This window comes from Diadema setosum, chromosome 19, assembly GCF_964275005.1.
Source record: "Diadema setosum chromosome 19, eeDiaSeto1, whole genome shotgun sequence".
In the NCBI taxonomy this organism is placed as follows: Eukaryota; Metazoa; Echinodermata; class Echinoidea; order Diadematoida; family Diadematidae; genus Diadema; species Diadema setosum.
Window position 1 is genome coordinate 26,155,803 of NC_092703.1, and position 22,729 is coordinate 26,178,531.

Below are 22,729 nucleotides of genomic sequence, written 5' to 3' on the forward strand. Positions count from 1 at the left end.
CTTCACTGACAATATCTGAATACATTATGAAGAATGCGATATTATCTCTCAAGGCTTACTCTCAAAGAAAACGTCACACTTCATTGATAACATTGAAACAACCACGAATGGAATTCCACACTCTGGCTGGCAACTTAACAGCTACTCAGCATTATCACCAAACAAATAGGATTACATGCCATATTCAACACCACAAAATGAACATGATCATTTTTTTTTTTTTTTTTTTAATGTCTGAACTTTTGCACACATTTAATGAAAGTTAAGAAGACCAGAACCATGCACCATCATGCCTGGGCTGTCTCTACAGGATCGGGGAATTGCATTAAGGCTTCTCTGAGCAGGAGCTCCTGTCAGTGAAAGAGGTTGCTCAAAGGGTGGGGTCTTACTCAATGCCAGTAGGAAGCTGAGAGCAAAATACAAGCAAACAGGCGAAGTTGACAATGCAGCACGAACAGGAAGGCCGAAGGTTACAACTTCAAGGGAGGACCGTGCCATCACAATGAACGCACTGTGACAGAGGTCACTAACACTGCTTCATTCACTGTGACTGATACAGTGTAAGTGTTATTTTATGTACAGATTTTGACATAGTTTATGGGGTGTGGTGTAGAAGACCTGTGGGTCATGGTAAGTAATTTTACCTTTTCTTGCCCTGGCAGCCCTGTTTTCTATGTCACAATCTGGGTTGTTGTTTTTTTTCCTCTCATTTGCGCTTTGTCTCTGTGTTATAATTCTTCTTATTTGTGTTATGCTGAATCAAATGTGTTTTATGTCTACCCCTGTACATGTGCAAATGTCTGAAATGCCGAATAAAATAATGATAATGATAATAATAATAATAATAATAATAATAATAAGGTATAATCACAATCTTTATCAGTTTAACGCTCAAGCTGCCTTCCAATATTGTTGTAGACATGATTGTTAACGAATCTGATAACCATTTTGTTCTGATTACTTGGAAGTCTTACTGAGCTACCCGATATTGAATTTAAATGCATTTCATATTAAACTTATCATCAAATTGCAGTGTTATTCACTGTAAATGTCTTCTCCATTTTCAGCATCACAGGTCAAAATTGACCTTCATCCGCAGCAAAGAGTGAGTGCAGGAACAATAAGGAGCCTGTTACATCATGCCAGCCTTTGATCCTGTTGCCCAGTTAAGAAGACCAAACTTAAGTCACGACACGGGCAAGCTAGACCACTATGGGCCCAGGAACATACAAAACTGTACAGTTGTACCTGCTGGACATAGAGGGAATGGGAAACATCCTTTTTTTTCCGATGAGACTCATCTGTGTTTGAGACACATCAACTCCCTTTTAATGTACTCTAACCAAAGTTAAGGCAACTGGCTTCTTTTCTCTCTTTCTCTCTAGTTTCAGTTCTTCCACATCTAATGTAGATCACTGATATTCATGTGGATTTGAAAATTTGAAAAAAAAAATGCGAGTCAAGTCAGATGAAAGTCCATCAAAATCAGACACTCTTGATGTTGATCAAGTAATTACAGAAGCATTGTGCTCCTGCACAAGCTTCTGACCTTTGACCCCTTCAGGTTGTGTCAGAGATTCACCTGTAGAGTTACTGGTTGAATACAGCAAATGGCAAGGTGTAGAACGTGGAACTAAATCTTGCGCTCTAGCCCAATATATTGGAGGCTCACATTCATAGGCATGCAAATGAAACTGAACCCACTGGCTCCATGACACAGAATCACAGCCAATTTCTCCACACAGATGATTACATAATCATTCCATTTGATATAAGTGATCAAATAGCATCAGGGTTCCACCAGGATTTTTGCTCGAAATTGGTTTCTCATGTGTGCTCCTTATCAAAACTACATACATTACACAAAAGGATGATTTTTTTTTTTTTTTTTAAATGAGCAAGCACAATGAGAGACTACAAACACAGCTGTCCATGTCATTGATCTTTCCCGCAACTAGCTGGCAAAACTTTCTGTTTTGGCAGTAGAACTGGATATTGGAGGGATGTCTCGGCTCTTAACATCCAGGTTACTACTCTGAGAGAGGATCGTGCCATTACAATGAACACGCTACAACAGAGGAAGTCTTACCGAGGTATCTGAAATTGAATTTAAATGCATTTCATATTACAAAGTTATCATAAGCTGCAGTGTTATTCACTGTAAGTGTCTTTTCTCCATTTTCAGCATCACAGATCAAAAAGGACATTCGTCCGTGGCAAAGAATGAGTGTAGCAAAAATAAGGAACTGGGTTACGTCACGCCAGCCTTCAATTCTGTTGCCTGGTTAAGAAATCCAAACTCAAGTCACGACACCAGCAAGCTGGACCACCATGGGCCCAGGAACATACCCGCTGGACACAGAGAGAAAGGGAAAACATCCTCTTCTCTGATTAGACTCACCTGTGTCTGCGATACATCGACTCCCTTTTTAATATACTCTAACAAAGTTAAGGCACCTGGCTTTTTCTCTCTTTCTCTTTAGTTCCAGTTCTTCCACATCTATAGTAGATTATTGATATTCATGTGGATTTGAAAATTGGAAAAAAAAACAAACACTGTGAGTAAAGTCAGATGAAAGTCCGTCACAATCAGACACTCTTCTCTTGAAGTTGATCAAGTAATTAAAATCAAGTACTGATGCACTGTGCTCCTGCATAAGCTTCTGACCTTTGACCCCTTCAGGTTGTGTCAGAGATTCACCTGTATAGAGTTACTGGTTGAATACAGCAAATGGCAAGGTGTAGAACGTGGAACTAAATCTCACGCTCTAGCCCAATATATTGCAGACTCACATTCATAGGCATGCAAATGAAATTGAACCCGCTGGCTCCATGACACAGAATCACAGCCAATTTCTCCACACAGATGATTACATAATCATTCCATTTGATATAAGTGATCAAATAGCATCAGGGTTCCACCAGGATTTTTGCTCGAAATTGGTTTCTCATGTGTGCTCCTTATCAAAACTACATACATTACACAAAAGGATGATTTTTTTTCTTTTGCATTTCTTGAATGAGCAAGCCCAATGAGAGACTACAAACACAGCTGTCCATGTCACTGAACTTTCCCGCAACCACCTGCCAACACTTTCTCTTTTGGCAGTAGAACTGAATATTGGAGAGATGTTTCGGCTCTTAACATCCAGTATGCTGGCACAAGTCAACTTGCTATTTTTGACTGCAGAGAATCAAACTTTAATGCAGAGAATACAGACACAAAATGCCTTTAATAGCAATGGACTTATTTGCAACCTGCCGGCAAACTTAATGCTTTGACTGGGAATCTGAACACTTTTGGCAGAATCTAAACAATACATAGAAGTTCTGGGCATTAGACTTACATCCAACTTGTAAACAAAAACTTTTCTTTTTTTTTTAACCTGTTGCGTATGGGAACTTGGTGGCATTTCAGAATTCAGTGGTACGTACGAGAACTACGGACATTTCATAATTCAGTATGGACTGAGTTAACTGCAGATCTGAACACCTTTATACACAGAGTACAAAGGTCAACTGCAGACGTCCCTGGCATGTGACTTACTTGCAGCCTGCCAGCATTGGGGCGGCTTCAGGTACGATCTCAACCAGGGTGGAGACACAAGGGATGCAGATGTTAGTCAGGAATGCCACCTATCAAAGTCCAGAACCAGAGTACAAAGATTATATGCAATATCATACAATTACACGTTTTACCTCTTTCAGACATGTGATATAAAAACACTCAGACAAGAATGCCTCCTCAAAGTAAGTATTTTTACCTCTACCAAAGAAGGAGATTATGTGATCATAGGTGTTGGTTTGTTTGTTTGCAAAATACTGTAAAAGTGCATATTTTCGTGCAACTAATTTTTCGCGGTCGGCCGGTTAAGAAGAGTTTTGCATGTTTTTAATTCCGTGGAATCAAGACATCAACTACTGGATATGGCAGGCAAAAATATTCGCATGCTTTTATTTTCGCGCTAGCTCCTGGATGCGCAAAATGTGCAAAAATTTCAACACCGCAAAAATTTCCACTTTTACAGTAACTCAAAAAGTTGAGAATGGAATTGAATGAAACTTGCAGGAAAAGTTGATGACACAAGAAACAGGTGATTAAATTTTGATGGTGATCCGGGAATTCTTATGGATTTTTAAAGTATTTCTGATCTTTTGCCATATAAGAGCAATGAACTTGGGGAGGTCTAACTGCGCACACTGGAGGTTTACATATAAGCGCACTAAAGCGTTCCTGGGCGAAGCTGATCACGAAAATAAAAGGCTTCTATGTTGGGAAATGGCATGTATGGGTGGAAATGAGTTATTGGCTTGGTGGAGGTCTGCCCCCTCTGAGTGCATTTTTAGTTTGTTTGTTTATTTGTGTCAAATTACTCTCACCTGCTCCTTCGCAAGGTTCGGACGGTTGTCTCTGTTCAGCATGGCAATTGGCTCGTCACCACGGCCCTTCTCCACATCACCCTACCAACAAATCAAGGATAGAACTGATCAGAATTATTGCTTCAAAGAGTGTACAAATATTTCCTTATTGATATTTCTATCATTATGTAACTTTTCTTCAAATGTGAATCATACAGTCTTAAATTGCAAGGTATACTAAAGTAATCTGACAAAAAGGATAGAAATGCAACAAGTCTTTCAGAAATACACCAAAACCCCGGCCCAAATCAGCAGTTCTCCTAAAATGCGTATTTTCAATCCTGTTGGCATATCACCAACCTGTGCATCTCTTTCTGGGTTAGTTTTCCATGCAGGTCACATGTACTTTTAGACAACACTGCCACTTCTCTGAGATTATTAGGTTATTAAAGGGGTTGTATAGTTTTGGTTGAGACCTAACTTCAGGTTTCTAACATTTTTGGGTGAGATAATGAAGACCCTCTAATGAAATATGAAAGATCATGTAATTCCAAGAGGAATTCTACGTTTATTTGATGAAAATTGGTTTGGAAATGGCCGAGATATCCAAAACAGAGCAACCATTATAAAAGGTGGGACCCACCTTTTATTACTATTGCTTTGTTTTACCTTGTTTTTGGATGTCTCGGCCATTCCAAGACCAGTTTTCATCTAATATACTTTAATTTTCTCTTAGAATGGCATGCTCTGTATCATTTAATAAGTGATTTCTTGGTATCTGGTGCAAAGTCAAAAGCCCAACCCTCATTTTCACTAATACTATACCATGCCTTTAAAGTGCTTTGTGAGACACAGAGCCACAAGGTGAGTGACAGATTACACTGACCTGATTGTAGAACTCCTCATAGAGACAGTCCACTATCTCCTGCTGCACAGGCCAGAGTTTGGTTGTGGCACACAGGTCACTTGCCGTCATGAAGAGGGAGCGAACGATGAGCCTGCCGCCAGACAATATCAAAGAATTCATTCAAGTGTACCCTGAGGTGAAACACTACCTTGCAGTCATACCAAGACACAGTTATAAACCAAGTTTAACTATACTGTACATAGTTAAATCAACTCTTTATATGCCATGGTGTAAACCCCCTGTGTGCCACGTTATTCTGACACAGCAGCATAGTCAATGGTGTGGGAAAACATTCTGTCTTCCAAATCTATGTAACGTTTATGGATTTTTGTTACCCTGGACATGTAACGAGCAATATTGTGGGGGAAAATACCAAGCTTTGCTTTGATGTATATTGTATGACAAATCTATGATTGCTTTCTGTCAAATGACCAGTAGCCGCATTATTGTAGAGGTACGACTTTTGCACACACAACAGTGCTAGAAACTTAATAGAATTTGCGTGCATACCTAGAAAGGAACCCAACTTGATAGTCAATCACCACATAAACTGCAAGCTACATGTGACAAGAATGGAATCGCGAGAAAAGCTTTCACTGAACTGTGGCATTTGGTGATTTATTGATCGGTTTGGGTGGGTTTAGGCGGGTTCGTGTGTTTCAGCAAAATATGCGAACTTGGCACGCTGTCGACTAAGTTGACTGTGCGAACATGGCACATAAAGAGTAAAGGTGACTGTAACTGTGACAGGTATTTCTAAGTTTGTACTTTCAAAAAGGGTTTCAAAAGAGGGTCAGAGACTGTATTTGAACATTGATAAAAGATATCTGTTTCAAAGTTGTTTTCAGAGGGTTGGGAACCATTTTTTTTTTTTTTTACATCGATGACGAATATTACTGTTCTGGATAGTTTGAAGGACAAAGGTATACAAATGTTTACTGACAAGGTGATACACAAAACGATCAAAATTAACAGAACAATGTGTATGTCTGCCCTGCCCTACAATATGCTGCCTGAACTATTGCATACATTGTATTTTAGAACATATTATCATATTTTTATTACCCCCCCCCCCCATGAAAAAAAAAAAAAAAAAAACTGCAAAATTAATTTTCCCATCACCTGGCCTACAGCCTTATTCTTCATTGGACCCCTTATCTATCAAAGTCTTGGCGAGTTGTTAAGCTTTTCTTCAGATCCTGGATGCCATATCCTACGCACATACAAGAACCCACTTCATTTCTTGTGGGTTTAGGAAAATGGTGAAGTGGTCAAATATGAACAGAAACTGGCTGAAATCTCGAGTGATAAGGCCTACACGTTACAGTCACTAGGTTGACTTTCTGCTGTTCTGGCAAACTGGAAGATTGCCTAAGAATTAATGATGATAGTAGTAAACACATCTTATATGATATGTCGGTTGACCGGTGGTCAATGCTAGCTCCTCTGACCACCAGATGGTCACCTGTGTCTGTCATTGCCCCAGTCCAGGCTTTGGGTCACTAGCAGCTTGGACAGCTCTTTGTGGTTGCCGAAGAACAGGGCCAGGTCCGTAGACAGGATGTTCTCTTTCATCTGGTCAATGACCTGGGAGAAAAAATAATGGCAATATCTTCATAATTCATATCTCTAATAAATCTAATCTTCAAGCAGGATCACAGTTTGGTGATGTCACTATGAGAGTGTGCTTGAATGACAAAATGACCATCCTTCAAAATTTAAGGGGAAAGTGAATTTGACTTCAGTCTCATGTTGCATTTTCCTCATACATTTTTCTTGTATTTATGTTTTAGTCAAAACTGCCAATCCCATACTTATAGGATAATGCACTGCACACAATAATTAGCATTCATTGAAGGAAATTTACATATTATAAAGGAAATGATCACATATTGATGTTGTTCTCCTGACCCAAAACTCTCTTCCATTCACTTTTGATATTGATGGTGTACTGGAAAATTAACACTTAAATCTGCTGTCTAAAATATCCAGTACAAGCACTTTAACTGTAGAACCAGAAATATTTGCAGCATGGCAAAACTTGTGCGGATTGCAACTGGCATTCAATGCATTGTGCAGGCAAACACTTTCACATGCATTTTTCTTTTGTGAATCTTGGCTTCTTATGAAATTTGCAAAAGTTTAATGCACACGAAAATTTCTGGTTTTACAGAACCAGTATATTGAAAAGCTGTTGTAGCTTGGTGGATATCATCGTAAACTCTCAATGTGCAGGCCCCTACTTTGTTAAGTCCATTGGTAACATAAACGATTGTTGCAGCTGTATGGAAGACACGTGTACCTCATCCTAATACTGTAAAACACGATATATTTGCGGCATGAAAATTTTGCGAATTGGAGCCAATGGCCATTTCCGCAGCATGAAATTTTTGCAACTTGCCATTGGCATTCAATGCATATTGTGCAGGCAAGAACTTTCGCGTGCATGCATTTTAATTTCGCGAATGTTGGCACTCGCAAAATTCGCGAAATTAAAATGCACGCAAACATACCTCATTTTACGGTAATATTTGCCCAGTTTTTTTGTTTTGTTTCTTTTTTTTTTTAACTGTTGGTGAAAGAAATCCGCCATACCTGTTGGAATTCATTGCCAGGGAGACGGGAGAAGATGTTGTGGCCCTCCCGCTGCAGGATGTCCATGGTGACGCTGAGATGATGCTGCTCCATGACGGAGGACTGGTAGAGGGTGCCAAGGGGGGTCCCGTACTTCTGGTGGAAGCTGTTGGTCAGCGCCCGGTGGTCGATGTCGTGGCAGATGCACGCGATGAACATGGACAACATCTGCAAAAGGACAGTCAGGGCAGGATGATAATTTCTCTAATGGTCACTTTGATGTCTCTGCATCATGTGGAGAATGTGGTCACACAAGATTGACCTTTGTTTTCCGCATGGTACTCAGAGTCTTAGAGAGATCTCTATATTTTTATGAGCAATAAGATGCATTCTCAAGCAAAGCATGCTGCACCAAAACATTTGTGTAAGCTGCAAGGACGTCCTATAAGCATGTAAACTGAATTACATAGTTCTTCGTTATTGTTTTTGTCACACTATATTCCTAGTTCCTTCATTTTATTAAAAAAAAACAAACAAACATGTGATCTTCTTTAATATATTAACTATGAATTTTTCGGGGCAGTACTGAAGACCACAATTAGAAAGTGATGATAAGTTGATATTGTAATGCGACATTCTCTTTCACTTTAATATATAGAACAGCCATGGCTATTCCACTGAGAAAAAAAAAATGTTCCACAATTAAAGCAACATCTCCTACATCCATCACAGCGGATGTATGAGGCATGTAGATCCAACATTTTAACTGCATGGCCAAAAACAATCACAATTAATGGGGCACGGAGATGAAAAAAAAACAAGACTAAAAAAAAAAAAAATTCCAGAATTAAGAAAGCATGTTCTATGTAAATGAGATATTGAAATATTGACTTCAACAGAGGAATGCTCCCATACAGATTATAAAGGACACAATTAAAGCGCTGGCATACCTCAACTACTGTAAACTTCCCCTCGCTCTTCATGAGCAGCATGTACATGGTGTGGGCCACGTCGAAGGCATGGCAGAAGTTGTGGAAGGGGATCAGGCGGTAGTTCTTGCGCACGGTCAGGATGAACCGTGCCAGTGTGGTCATGTCAAAGCTGCAAGTGAGGATGTGGACAAAGCAATGTTGGTGTAAGGCTATGAATGAGTTGGTAAATTGTTTTTACTACGGACAAGGTGTATAAGTGGAAACTGCTGCATGATCAATTCTCCACAATGAACAAAATTGTGAGTGGAGTGTGATGGGCAAAGCAACGTTGGTGTACGGCTATGAATGAATTGGTAACTTGTTTGCAATATGGGCAGAGTGTAGTCACTGAAAACTGCTGCAAAATTTAGTTTCCACACTAGACAAATTTCAGTGAAAATTACCTGTTTGTAACATACTTCACAGACTAAGATACTTCTAAACATGATCATGAAATATCTTCAAATATATATTTCATTGAGTTCATTCTAACATTGATATAGCGTAAAACATACACAACTTTTCAAACTGCAAAATAATGCAAAATATTGGTATATGACAGTGTAGATGGTTTAAATATGCCACCCTCTGCTCCCTTTTAATCAGCCATCCAAAATTAATTCTGCTTATTTTCTGGGATATCACTATGAGGCAAATGAATGAAAACATAACAAAAACCACTAAAACTCCCACAAAAGATATTTTCTTCAGGTATCAAACGTTGATTGCTAAGATGTGGTCGTGATGTACCCAGTCAGAAACTTGCATCAACTTTACTATTCAATAATACTTGCATTGTAGTAATCATTGTGTCTTATCTCCATTGACATAATCATGGAATAAAAGAAACAATTACTTCACAACATTTCACAGTATATATCATTTGAATTTCCCAGCATAAAGACTGAGCAGTTACTTTATATCAGGTTAAAAGAAAAGCATCTTGATAAGCTCATTGACTGAGATAACATGGATGGGATAAAAAATGAATAACAAAGCTGGAAGATCACAAAGGAATCGTGTCACAGTCTGGCTGCGTTGCTATCACACAGTGCAGAAGAACTTACTACGAAGGACCGAAAAGTCTGTGGGACATGTAGATGAAGAGCTCACAGAGGGAAGAGACGTGGGCCCTGCTGTGGAATTCAAACCTGCAGAATAAGCATGGAAACACACATTCGAGATGTAAACACATATTTCTCAGCTACTCCAACTCTCCTGCTTTCGACCGGAGATCTCTGGCCAAAAGCCCATTTTTGCAAAATGTCCTGTTCTCCCGCCTAAGATTTAATTTCTCCTGCCGAAACACCTTTTTCAAAACATGGTATTGAATTTTGATGAATCCAAGGGGATTCAAGGTCGAGCATATCATTAGATTTATAACATCTATCTTCATATGATATGATATAATTATGATACAATTTTGTATCAAACCAAAATATATGATTTAAATCATCAAATTATCTACTTAGTGCCCTCGTATATTGAAGCCTGAGATAGCATGATAGAGCATCTAGAATCCTAAAGCTGGACCCCAGCTGCAAGGGACTTTGCGCTCGTGATGTGCCCTTTACCATTTTCTCACATCAAGTTAGAGTCTCCAGTTTGCTATGGGTTTTAGGCGGGAGAATGTCCAGATTAGAAGGCGCTTGGGGTTGGAGTCTCTGATTCTTCAAAACGAGTATTGAGAAAATGGGATATGGATTTTCTTTGCTGAGTGTTTCAACAACAAACAAAATCTCAACCACAAACACTACAAACACCACCAGACACCAAATGACCTCACAGAGATAGATGTGAAAGAAGGAAAAGAAGGAGAAGGGGAAGGAAAAGAAGAATAGAGAGAAAGATGAAGAGTGAACATTTGTAGAGCAAGAAGAACAAGAATAAGGAAGCAACAAAGATTGAAAACAACAACAGCAGCAGCTGCAGCAGCAGTAATGGCAATAACAAACAAATGCAAGTAAAGAGCCAGAGAAGAAGCTTGAGAGACTGACTTGTCAATGTCTTGGGGCATGGTAAAAGTCCTCTTCTGCCAGCTGTTGAGGAGCCGCTCAACCTGTGCCTCGGTGCACGACGTGTAGTAAGACAGCTGCTCCTTAGCCACGGCTAGCTGGTGCTCGCAGTGTCGGTTACTGCTGTAGATCTGCAAGAGTTGTTCAGAAGTTTTTGAGAGGATTAAAACTGCATTTCAACAACCACAACAACAACAACAACAACAACATCTGTCAAAGGTTCACAACATTGTGTATTGTAGTGTAGGCAGCTGTGATGTTGTGCCTGGCACATGTGAAGTAAATAAAATAGTCACTGAAAATATATACTTGTATCTGTAAATGGATTTGGATACCATTTCTTTGCTTTAGGATCTGCTTGCAATAAACAGTATGGGTAAAGACTTGAATGCATGCACTGGTGATAACATCACTAGCTGTATGTTATACTGATTGCATTGGTTAATAAATGTGTAATGACATATAGTGTGTACGCTAAAGATTACAAAAAGACAAGTGCTCTTCTCCTTTCTAGAGGCCGTAGGAATTTCTGAGATGGAAAAAAAAGGTATTGATATTTGTCTAAGAATGGTTTGTCAATTATATAGAATTAAAAAAAAAAAAAACCTTACCGGACCATACCCTTAAAACTGCACTGTCAAAGAAACGACATCTAAAATACTCTCGTTCATTGGGCTTCAGTTCAGTTGCTACCACATTAAACTGCAATTATCATTGGTTTCAATGTTGAAAAGTGCGCAATAATACCAAGGCCCGCATATAGCAATAAAATTCTGGTGCTGTGCAAATAGTTTATGTAAGAATTTGATTCATCGTGGCATGTAACACGTGGGTCCATAACACTTGCTCCTGCTACAACGTACTGCTCCCATGAAATTTCTGCACGCTAATCCAAGCATAAATTCTACCCATAAACATGGCCCTAACCTTCAGCCTAATCCTGACATCAACTTTAATCTAGGACCCTATCACAACCCCAACATTTAACCCTTAAGTCCTCTAAGATAATAAGACCAGAACAATTGTCGCAGGAGCAAATTAATGTTGTGTCACCGCGCACAACAAGTATAGTTGACATCTGACCTTGGAGTAGTGCAAGGCCAGGGCGCAGTAGGTGGAGAACATGCGGAAATTGCTCTCGTCGGTGTGATCAAAGGACATGATCTGGCCGTCCGCGCCGATCTTGTTGATGAGCTGGACGACCCCGATGACCTCTCCGTGGCTAATGATAGGCATGCAGAGGATGCAGCGGGTGGCATACCCTGTTTGTAGGTCCACTTCTCTGTCACATCCCAAAAATAAAAGAACCATTACAACAAAACAAGATTATAACAAACGCCTGGCGAATTGAATAGCAAGATAAGGCCGGCAACACTTGGTCATAGAATTTGCAAATAAATGGTTAGAAATAAAATCGACTTCAAATCAAGATATTAGTTTGAAAGGAAATTCAGTCTCCGTTATGGTATGGTTAGCTGTTTTGGGTTGTTTTTTACTCCAGTAAGCAAGCAGTGAAGACGACGGTGCCAAAAGATATTAGGCAAACATGTCTGTTACCTTATTCTTCAGTTCCGAATAAAGGCAACGCTACATTCTGCCATTCATAGATTGCCGTTGCTGTCTTCATACATACCTGTTAAACCTGGGGTCCTTGTAGGCATCTGTGATGTTAACGACCTCACCAGTCTTTGCCACATGTCCAGCGATGCCCTTGTCAATTGGGAATCTGTCACAAACACACAACAGCAAACTTAACCCATTGAGGACGGACTGATTTTGCTACAACATGCATTTCCCATAGACACCTGCCTGAGTATACTCAGGACTCGTCCTCAATGGGTTAAGAAACAAACTCAGTCTCAATACAATACATTAGTTTCCTGAAACATTCCATCAATGAGAGGAGAAAAGCACCATAGTTTCTGCTTAAGTATCTATACAGTGCACTCCCATTATAATGATTACAAGTTATAAAAACATTTCTGATAGAAAGAAGTAAAATTCAGGTCCCAAAATTATCATCTGTACAAGTTTATAGACTTTATTTGTTTAGCTATAACGAAATTTTGATGTAATGACAAAAAACCGCCAGTCCTGAGGAACTTCATTATGATTAATGTGAGTCACTTTTACGGCATTTTTAAGTCACAACATACATCATGAAGAGTATGTATTGAAGAAGTAAAAATGAAAAAAAAAAACAAATCACAAACTTTGAAATAACATCAGGTTTCTTGCTGAGCTGTTTCTCTCATTCTTGCTGATTCTCATGTAGCTTTGAAATTTGTTACTTGCTCATGACAATCATCAAGCACAATATATTCTGCACATATTGATGCCTACAATAAGTGAAAAGCACTGCTTCAAATCTATGTGGGAGATTTTCTCTGGAAATAAGAGCACCTGATCTGACTCTTCTTGGCAAAGACCGGTTTCCCTTCTTTGTCTTGCCCTTCGTCGAATAGATCAGCATAGAGCTCCTCGGCTTTGGCGTCGACCAAGAAGAATGCGCACCGGTCTGCATTCACCAAGCTCTTGGCAAACATCTGAATGGAATGTGAACACGGAGAGGATTAAAAATGAAGCTTCTCAGGCTTTCTTCTCATCCAACTCACACTTAAGACACTGACAAAATGCCTTGATAACCACTCCCACAATGTACCAGAATTGTTAGAATTTGCCATCATGAAACACTAGCCTATATGGACAGGGAATTTGAGTGAAATGGAATGTAAACATTTTCATATTTTGGGCTGAAGACTCGTGACTTTATTTCACTAGAATCAAGTAGGTTTATGAGTACATAAGCACCAATCCCTCAATATAAAAAACAACACTCACTTCGGTCACAAGCCAGCAATGAATAAAATAATGTTGATATGAAATTAATATATCATCTTTCATCCATCACATTTCATTGAGAGAACATTCCATAATGTAAATCCAAACCATTTTTTATGGTAAATAAAAAATGATGCTGATAAAAAAGGAAAAGGGAAGAAAGGAAAGGAAAACCAAAATTTAGATGCAGCAGCCAGTAGCGTGACTGCATGTTTTTGTTGTTACAAGTGCAGGCGATATTTTTTCATATCATAGTATTGCCCATCCAAGAATTTTACCATGCCTCTGCTACAGTGGGTTTTAACCCTTCTGATCAACTCTGAAGTCTTGTGACTGATGTTTCCTTGTATAGAGAAACAAAAACTTATTTTCAATCCTCTTTTATAATCGCAATAAAACTCTCCTACACTCTTTTAAAATGGAAAGGCACACCTGTGTCTGTATACTTTGCTCTGAAAACAATGAGAAGAAATCAAGCACTTACCATAATGTGCTGACTGAGAGCATCAATGGCCGCAATGTCATCAAAGATCACCCTGAAAAATTCATTTTTAGAGAGCATATTGAAATCAAGACTATCAAAAACCTCAGTAACACTGAACAGCAGCAATTAAATGATGCACCTCAGAAGAAACATTTTGGTACACAAACAATGTAAACTTCCATATAATTTGCAACTGGCAATATGTCAGCTTTAAAGTGGAATATGCTACCACTGAAATTAAAGAACACAAAAAACAACAACAACATGAGCTTATATGAACATCATGGAAATGGAATGCATGCTTTATTGTTAACATAGAATTATACTGAAATAAGAACACAATAGTTAACGGGAAAGGCATGCTGCCAGAGAGAGACAGGCAGACAATAAAAGAGTGTCCTCTTTGTTACTGTGTCACAATACTGCCAATCATCTACTCGAGAAGTTTCACGGCCAAGGAAATGATGGGCACATTCATTTCTAAGACTGTAACTTTGTTCATACATGAAGGTAAAATATCAGTCCGAATATACAAATTCTATTTGCTAAAATTATGTCAAATGACTCCTTAGTTACTGAATGACAATGACATCTGATGACTGTATGTACTTGCTGTCATAACTTCACTTTGTAAATGCTGATGCCTGCTCAGAAAATGTAAATTAGAGTCACGCTAAACTCAAATATTGAACATATCTGAAATCAAATTGAAACAACAAACAAAAAGATAAGCACACATCTATTAAAAAAAAAAAAAAAGGTAATACAAGAAGTGCAACTTCTTAATTGAGAATCATACAAATAAAATGAAGTTTAACTTTTCAAAACAGGATTCTATGTCCTTGCAAGAGATGAAAATTCTGACATCCCTATAAATGTGGAGAGGTACCATCACGATTCCATGCGCAATGAGTACAACAGATCATGCATAGTCAACCCATTCATGACTGGTTCATAGAATACTTATAGGCCAACTGTTGTAAGGAGCTGTTGGCAACTGCATAAAATTATTTTGCTAATAAAACATTAACATTTAAAAGGTAAAATCAAAAGCAGTCAACCTAGTCAAGACTGGTTCCTACACGAAATATGATGTCAACTGTTACAAGAAATAGTAAATCAGTTTGCTATGCATATGGAACAATCTAAGAACTGTCATCCATATTCTTGAATCAGGTTATGTTGGTATAGTGTAGAACAAAGCAATATGAAAAGCAAACACTTTGCTAATATTACACATTATTTTATATAAAATAAATCATTCCAAATACAAAAAAACAAACAAACAATACTTTGTTGAAAAGTTAGTGCTCTAATCCAAACTGGTTCATTCGAGAACAAAACAAACAACTGAAAATCAGTAATATGTAAAACAAACAACAAATCCCCAAGAATTCTTCCTGAACATTGGAACTAGATTTTTGTTGTTGTTGTTGTTGTTGTTGTTGTTTTAGTTTTTGTTGTAATACCTAGACACCTGTAGGAGGAAGTCGTTGAACTCTCTCTGTTTCATGAGTCCATTGCAAACCTGTGTTAAGTGTATCATTGCATCATTCATTAAAGCCAGCTCTTTTCTTGTGGTAGGATGTGACAGGCAACAAAGCATTCTGCATTTAAGTATTCTGAGATTAACATCCCTGCAGATGTGTATAGACTTCAAAGGCAAAAATTAACTCCCAAAACTTTGCATCACATGTAAAGTATTCTTGCTCCTTAGTCTGTTCAAAAATGTTTCCTTGCACCCCTCTCATACATAATAATCTTTCACATAAAGCCTACAATTATGATACATCACTTTAGGTATAAAGGGAATTCTTGATAATAGCATGCAAACCTGAATAACCTCTTCTTCTTCTTTGTCCATCGATGATTTATATCTTGCTTTTTTTTTTTCAAAGCATTCACCATACACCTTCACAGAAAGCTCACATTGTGACTAGTACAGGACTATTGAGAATTAGCTCCAGATTGCAATGCATTTAATGCATCTCTCCTGTGGAAGGTCCTGTTTCTATGCGATACGTCTACATGTTACAATTATCACATTTTTCTATTACTGCACAGTGGGTGTTGCTGTCCCTCCCATGCTCTGATCACTTATTACCACTCAGGTAAATCAAGTCATACCATAAATTACAGACCAATACACATTAATCAAATGCTAAGAAAATATTTGTAAAACTTACCTGAACCTTATCAAGTGCAATGCCAACCCATGTGAAGTATGTTGCAGCAATCTAGCAAGAAAATATAAATGAACAGTAATAATTAATTCAACACACACTTATTTTTAATTTGTATCACATTTATTGGTTCTGGTATCTTTGCTGTCCATCTGCACATTGGTTTTCTTTAAGGATTGTAATTGTCCTGGCAACTGTGTTCAATTTTCGTAAGTAAAACATTTTATACCTCCCTGAAATTAAAAGAAAAAAAAAAACCTGTAAAACTATATACATAGTGCTATTAACTCTGATCCTGGTGTATGTCCACGCCTAATTTCTCTGTCCATTACTGTAGTCCAATTTCGCACATTTAAACACTCATGGAATTGTTAAGTACTGATTCACACACACACACACACACAAATATATATATATATATGTGACCCGCTACAACAAAAGGATCCTAAAGTCGCTGACGGGCGAGCCAAGCATGGCCCAGAAAAATGCTATTTTCAGGCCTTTCCTTTGATCATTCAGCTTCGAAATTTCGGCAGATGATAGAAGATACATCAGACTACAAAATTATGTTAAAAACAGCAATCCGAACGTCTTGACAGATTTTGGTGATCTGACTTCAAACTTGATTTTCTCGGCTCACCCGTCAGCGACTTTAGGATCCTTTTGTTGTAGCGGGTGACACATATAATATATGGCATACACAGCATTATGTTCTCAGATATTAGGTAGCATTCTACATCCATGTAGGCCTACTAGCACATCAAATCATCTCTCATCATATTCTGCTCAAGAATGACATCAATCATGTTCACAAATCATATCACTTCTAACTGTGGAACATAACCAAATTTTCTCATTCCATGAAAATCCTGCAGTGTTAAATTTGGATTTAAAGAAAGACAGCTCACTGAATTTCTATATCATGCTTTTATGAAATAACAACAAATAAGAAAATATAGAAATACATAAAATAGGAAACAAATACACAAGCAAGGAAAGAAAAGCAAAGTCTTACCTGCATATCAGACGTGGTGAATGGTGAATTGCCTACTTGACGACTGAGCTCAAGGACAGCTGCACATCATCAAAATATATACCAAAGATAAAAGCATGTGAAAACATGAAACACTGATGTCATGACACATTCAATGGAGCATCAGTTGCCTGAAGATATTAATAACTGCATGAATTGAATTGGTTCATATCACATGTATGATACCTGCTCTGTCTACATAGATTGCACAGCCCATCCGACTTGATAGCTTTGGACACCGTATTTTCAAGAATTCTGCATGCCAATTGGCACTCGCAAAATGAACAACTCGTGAATGACGTGCTTCAGTAACTAAAATGCATAGTGCATTGTCTTGAAGGGCAGAAATAACACATTTTTTGCTCAAGAAATTGCAATAAGTGTATTTGTTTTTCATTCCATCAATGTGTTTTTGGGTTGCAAAATTAGTTCCATGTCCAAAATATCTTTAATTTAAAACTTACCATCATATGAACACAATTACAATACGATTAAATCGCACAAAATTTGGAAAATGGCAAATAGCTGTGACTGCATTGACAAAGTACGCACAATGTAGCACATGCACATACCTCACAGACATACAAATTTGCAGCTTGATCCTTTGAAAGTTTTCATACATCATAATTCTCCATACTCTTTGATATTATGATCTTTTGTTATCTACATGTATGAAGGTATACTCTTTTAAAGGTACATAATGGTCCCGGTGGTTTAGTCAAATGCGTATGCGGGCGCATGGCGCAAGTTTCCTATAGGGACCTACGCTATCGACTCCTCTTAAGCGCTTACGCTGTGGCCCACTTCCCCCGAGTCCGAAGAATTCCGAAGGTTTGTCAGAAATGTCTTGAATGTTCACTTTCCTCAAACTGGGTTTGCTATAATTGTCTGAGAGTGCAGGTGCACATATTTGGGGAAATGAGGATTTTTACTTGACTTCTGACCGACCCTGTTATAAGTTTATGCATTAAGTAATTTTCAAGGTATGAAGAAAGAGTGTAATTACAGTACAAAATAGATTTTTTTTTTTAATCTAAACCTGACCTTAGACCCTTAACCTTTGACCTTCTGGCTGGAAATTTCCCAGATAATCTCCATTTGGTAATACATACATATTAAGTCTTAAAACTAATAATGCAAGCATTGCATATACTAGTATATGAGGGAAACAGTAAAATTTTGAGGAGTTGACCTTGACCTTTGACCCCTGGCTATTGACCCATGACCCCTAAATTCCCTAGATAATCCCTGCCAGTCAGTACATGCATATGTACCAAGTTCCATGAAGATACATTGAACCATTTGCGAGAAAAGTGAAATTGCAACATTTTCACCTAACCTTTGACCTTTGACCTTTGACCTTATGACATGAAACTCTCTCTGGAGAATCTTTACGCAATAGTACATGTCTACACTAAGTTTCAATAAAATACCTTTGGGCATTTTTAGCATTTGACCTTGACCTTTTGACCTTTGACCTCTTACCAACGTCACTAAAATCTCCTCAACTAATCGTCCCATCATACATCATCCTTGGACCAAGTTTGGTGAAAGCTGCTTCATCCTTTTTTGAGTTACATCACATAAACAGATAAATTTTAGGATTTGACCTTGATCTTTGACCTTTGCCCTCGTCTGATTTCACTAAAAAAACTAATCATGTAATTGTCCCATCATACATCATCCTCGGACAAAGTTTGGTGAAATTTGCTCAATCCAGTCTTGAGTTATCACGTAAACGGATACAATTTCATGATTTGACCTTGACCTTTGACCTATGGCCGATTTCACCCAAAATCTAATCAAGTAATTGCCCCATCATACTTTATACTTGGACCAAGTTTGGTAAAGTTCCAGTCAATATTTCTCAAGTTATCGCGTAAACGAATGCGGACGGACATACGTACGGACGGACGTACGGACGGACGGACAACCCGAAAACATAATGCCTCCGGCACCACTTCGTGGCGGAGGCATAAAAACACATATGCACGCACCCTGGCATTACCAGAGACTGCGTGATGCGCAGAGAAGACAACAAAGGCAACGTTACTTAGCAACACCTACGCGCTTTACTCTTGATGACATCTCAACTTCGGCAATCTTCATATCAACGCTAACGATGATCGGCAGTATCATCAACCGCGCCCTCTACACTACCGGGACTATGCACCTTTAATACTGCCATCAGCACTGCTCCACCGGCACTGCGAGCAAGGTACCCAGCATTGCACTTGGTTAAAAAGGGGTAAAGTGGACTAAATGCTGTAAACTAAGTGCACAATTATGTTGGCAGAATTTAAACTCAGGATCTCCCTGTGAGAGAATACAAAGAGCACTACATGATAATATTGCGCTATCTAGGGTCATTGTCCTTACCCACGATGTTTCCATTGGGCTGTATTAAAGGCAGACACAGCACAGACTGGGCCAGACTGCCCTCTCTCCCAGTTCCCCGCGGGAAACGCTCATCCTACAATTGGCGATGGGTTCATTGTGGGGAAAAAACAGCAAGAACACACGATGAAGGCAAGCAATCAAACAAGGAGACATCAAAGCACAAACTAGGCCTTTGACATGCAATTAAGGCTTAAGAGGTATATAGTTGCTATTGTTTCACATGAAACAAAATATCAAAGTTAAATGCTGTGCATTCTGATGTTTCTATAGATTGAGACAAGTGTTTGGATGTCATTATTTAACAAAAAACCTTGTCATTATATTGAAACGAACAGCCTCTCAAACCAATCCAGTTACGGTGTCTAAAAATCACTGTTGTACGAGTATACAAGTGGTGGTCACCAACATTTCCTTTGTGCTAACTGCCTGATAGCAGTCCATGTGTAATGTAGTACAATCCCTGGGTTTCTGAGCTTCAAAATTATGAAATAACAATAAAGTGACCTGCTACACTTTCATTGAGATCACACCTTACTGATACTACAGTATGACATTATACTTACTGCAGGAGATGTCAAAATCAATATTACATAATGCCACTAATGAGGGATTTCAATTTCAAACTTTTTTTTTTTCAATCTTTTTTCAATGTGAATAACATTGAAAGACAACTGATTGCAGGGAGAATGGATGAGAAGTCATGCAAGACTAGTATAATTCATAAGTTCCAGCTTCAAGCTTTGAAAACTCCGTATTATGTCTACTCGGAAGCCCAGCCAACCACACTTACCCCTAGGATGTCTGGTGACAGCACTGGCTGCAAACTCTGGGCCACGTGAGCTGCTATGGTGGTTCCAGGCAGGATTGGTGCAAATGGAATCACTTGGATGCTGCAACCAAACGAGTACCCATACCACACTTAAGTTCTTGAGAGGGACAGTGCAGTTATAGTTATAGTTGTAGCTATAGTTATATTTATAGTCATAGTTAGGGCTAGAGTTATAATTATAGTTTCAGTTAGTTTAATAATCATAATAAGTCATAATATAGTCATAGTCATTGTTAGAGCCTTAGTCATAGTCACAGTCATAGTTAAAGTTATAGTTACACTTACAGTGAAGTTTCAGGCGTGCTGATTCCATATGCCTCAGGTAGCAAACATATTTATTTGATGATAACTAAAGCATATCATTCCACACTAATATCACCTAATGTACACATTCTTACATTTCAGATTGCTCAGTTTGATAAGAAAGGAGCACTTACCTATCTTCCACATCACTACAGAGATAGAGGGACTGTCAATAAAGAACATAGAATATAAAAATCAAGTCAGGCTTTGTCATGGCTCAAATATAAATAGCAGTGGCGGATCCAGGCAGGGGCGCACTGGGTGTGCGTCTTCCCTTTATATTTTGTTCAAACAAAAGAAATAAAGAAAAAAAGGGGCGTGTGCCCCCTTTGATTTTGTAAAGATGCTCCTCTATACAGAATTCCTGGATCTGCCCCTGAATAGATGAAGAACTAGTTTTAGCTGTGCTATGTTTCCTAATGTGTATTTGTTATATTGTGTAATATTCACAAATTGGAACAAGCAGGATAATTTTGTAAGTGGTTGTATTTGTTATCAAGAACCACAGTGTAAAAACAAGAAAATTATGATCCTTTGATAGAAGGCAAGTTCGATATTTCCTATAGTGAAGATGATGTACAGCATTTTGTGTTATGAGGAGGCCATATTTTTGCAAGTTGTTAATTTTGTTAATATCTGTCAACTCATGATGTGTTTGTTTGTTGGTGGTGATTTTTCATCATCAACATTAACAAACTGGACATCTTTTTTTCTTATAAAGAGAAATCTGAGCATGAAGGAAATGAGCAAAAGGCAATTTTGTTATAAAAACATGGGATTCTATCATTTATGAAATTCACTGAGAGCATGTACGTTTCCAAAAACTGATATTACTTCCAACAATTTCAGAACAGAAAACATCATAATCATACTTACATCATCCTGGGCACCAACCATAAAAAGAAAACTCTCATCTGCATTCACAGCTGTTGGAGAAATCAGAAACCATAGATCATTTAAATATAGGTAAATAAATACAATATTTGTACATTAGGTTTAGAATATCTTTCGATGATTGCAATATGATGCAGCCTACACTGCACAATATCTGGCATGAATACGACTACATGTTGCTCATCACTCAGTATCAAGTAATATCTTTATTCAAATGTAGCGCATTTGCAATGTCAGGCTTTTGTGTTCTTGAGGATGGGAACAACTGACACAGGGTTGTCAGGACTACATAAAGTAGCGTTCTTGTTTGACTCGCAATGCAGAAAATGTTCATTCAATATGAGTTCTTGAGTTATCACAACTGGCCTACCTGCAGCCATGATGCGACTGAGCTGGTAGAGGATGTCTGGTACATTCTCCTGGTCCTCAATGTTCTCTACCATGTCCACCAGGAATGTCTTGATGTCTTCTCCATCCATTGGGCACTGATGACCAAAATCATATGAATAAATGAATACATGAATAATAAACAAATAATAAATAGATAAATAAATAAGTAAATAAACAAATAAATAAATGAATGAATAAATAATGAATAGATAAATAATGAATAGATCAATAAATAAATAAACAAATAAACGGAGTACAGTGGAACCTCATAAAGCAAAACCTGAAAGCCTAGACAATACCTAGATCAAGTTTCTCACTGTAGCAGGGTACAGAAACAAAGAAATATAAAGAGTTGGAAGAGCTTGCTATCTGATTCACCCTGTGACTTTGGGCTGCTTACAAAGAACCTGCAGAATCACCTTGTTACAAGAAGGTTTTGTATTTTACCCGACCTTTGTGTAACAAGATTCCACTGTAACTGGCTCATTGTGTTCAATCTTGTATGTGTTCTTTAAAATCAAATTTGGTTTCAGAAATTCACTTTCC

At 38.2% G+C, this 22,729-nt stretch overlaps 2 protein-coding genes across 2 annotated transcripts in view; both read right to left on the reverse strand.

Annotated features, from left to right (window-relative positions):
• The window catches only part of LOC140243039 (ashwin-like), a 59,264-nt gene that overhangs the window by 15,208 nt on the left and 21,327 nt on the right, over positions 1-22,729 (reverse strand). The window lies entirely within an intron of this gene.
• LOC140242596 (cAMP and cAMP-inhibited cGMP 3',5'-cyclic phosphodiesterase 10A-like) overlaps positions 1-22,729 on the reverse strand; it is a 33,053-nt gene that overhangs the window by 6,916 nt on the left and 3,408 nt on the right. The window contains exons 4-23 of the mRNA XM_072322347.1: positions 22,164-22,278; positions 21,776-21,825; positions 21,034-21,065; positions 20,558-20,657; positions 19,747-19,840; positions 17,350-17,408; positions 16,338-16,388; positions 15,621-15,679; positions 14,152-14,203; positions 13,230-13,372; positions 12,460-12,552; positions 11,910-12,108; positions 10,809-10,957; positions 9,879-9,962; positions 8,791-8,941; positions 7,862-8,068; positions 6,732-6,853; positions 5,246-5,357; positions 4,381-4,461; positions 3,548-3,636 (exon numbers count right to left, since the gene is read on the reverse strand). Coding sequence (XP_072178448.1) covers positions 3,548-3,636; positions 4,381-4,461; positions 5,246-5,357; positions 6,732-6,853; positions 7,862-8,068; positions 8,791-8,941; positions 9,879-9,962; positions 10,809-10,957; positions 11,910-12,108; positions 12,460-12,552; positions 13,230-13,372; positions 14,152-14,203; positions 15,621-15,679; positions 16,338-16,388; positions 17,350-17,408; positions 19,747-19,840; positions 20,558-20,657; positions 21,034-21,065; positions 21,776-21,825; positions 22,164-22,278 — 2,042 coding nt within the window. The remainder of the gene's footprint in view (positions 1-3,547; positions 3,637-4,380; positions 4,462-5,245; positions 5,358-6,731; positions 6,854-7,861; positions 8,069-8,790; positions 8,942-9,878; positions 9,963-10,808; positions 10,958-11,909; positions 12,109-12,459; positions 12,553-13,229; positions 13,373-14,151; positions 14,204-15,620; positions 15,680-16,337; positions 16,389-17,349; positions 17,409-19,746; positions 19,841-20,557; positions 20,658-21,033; positions 21,066-21,775; positions 21,826-22,163; positions 22,279-22,729) is intronic.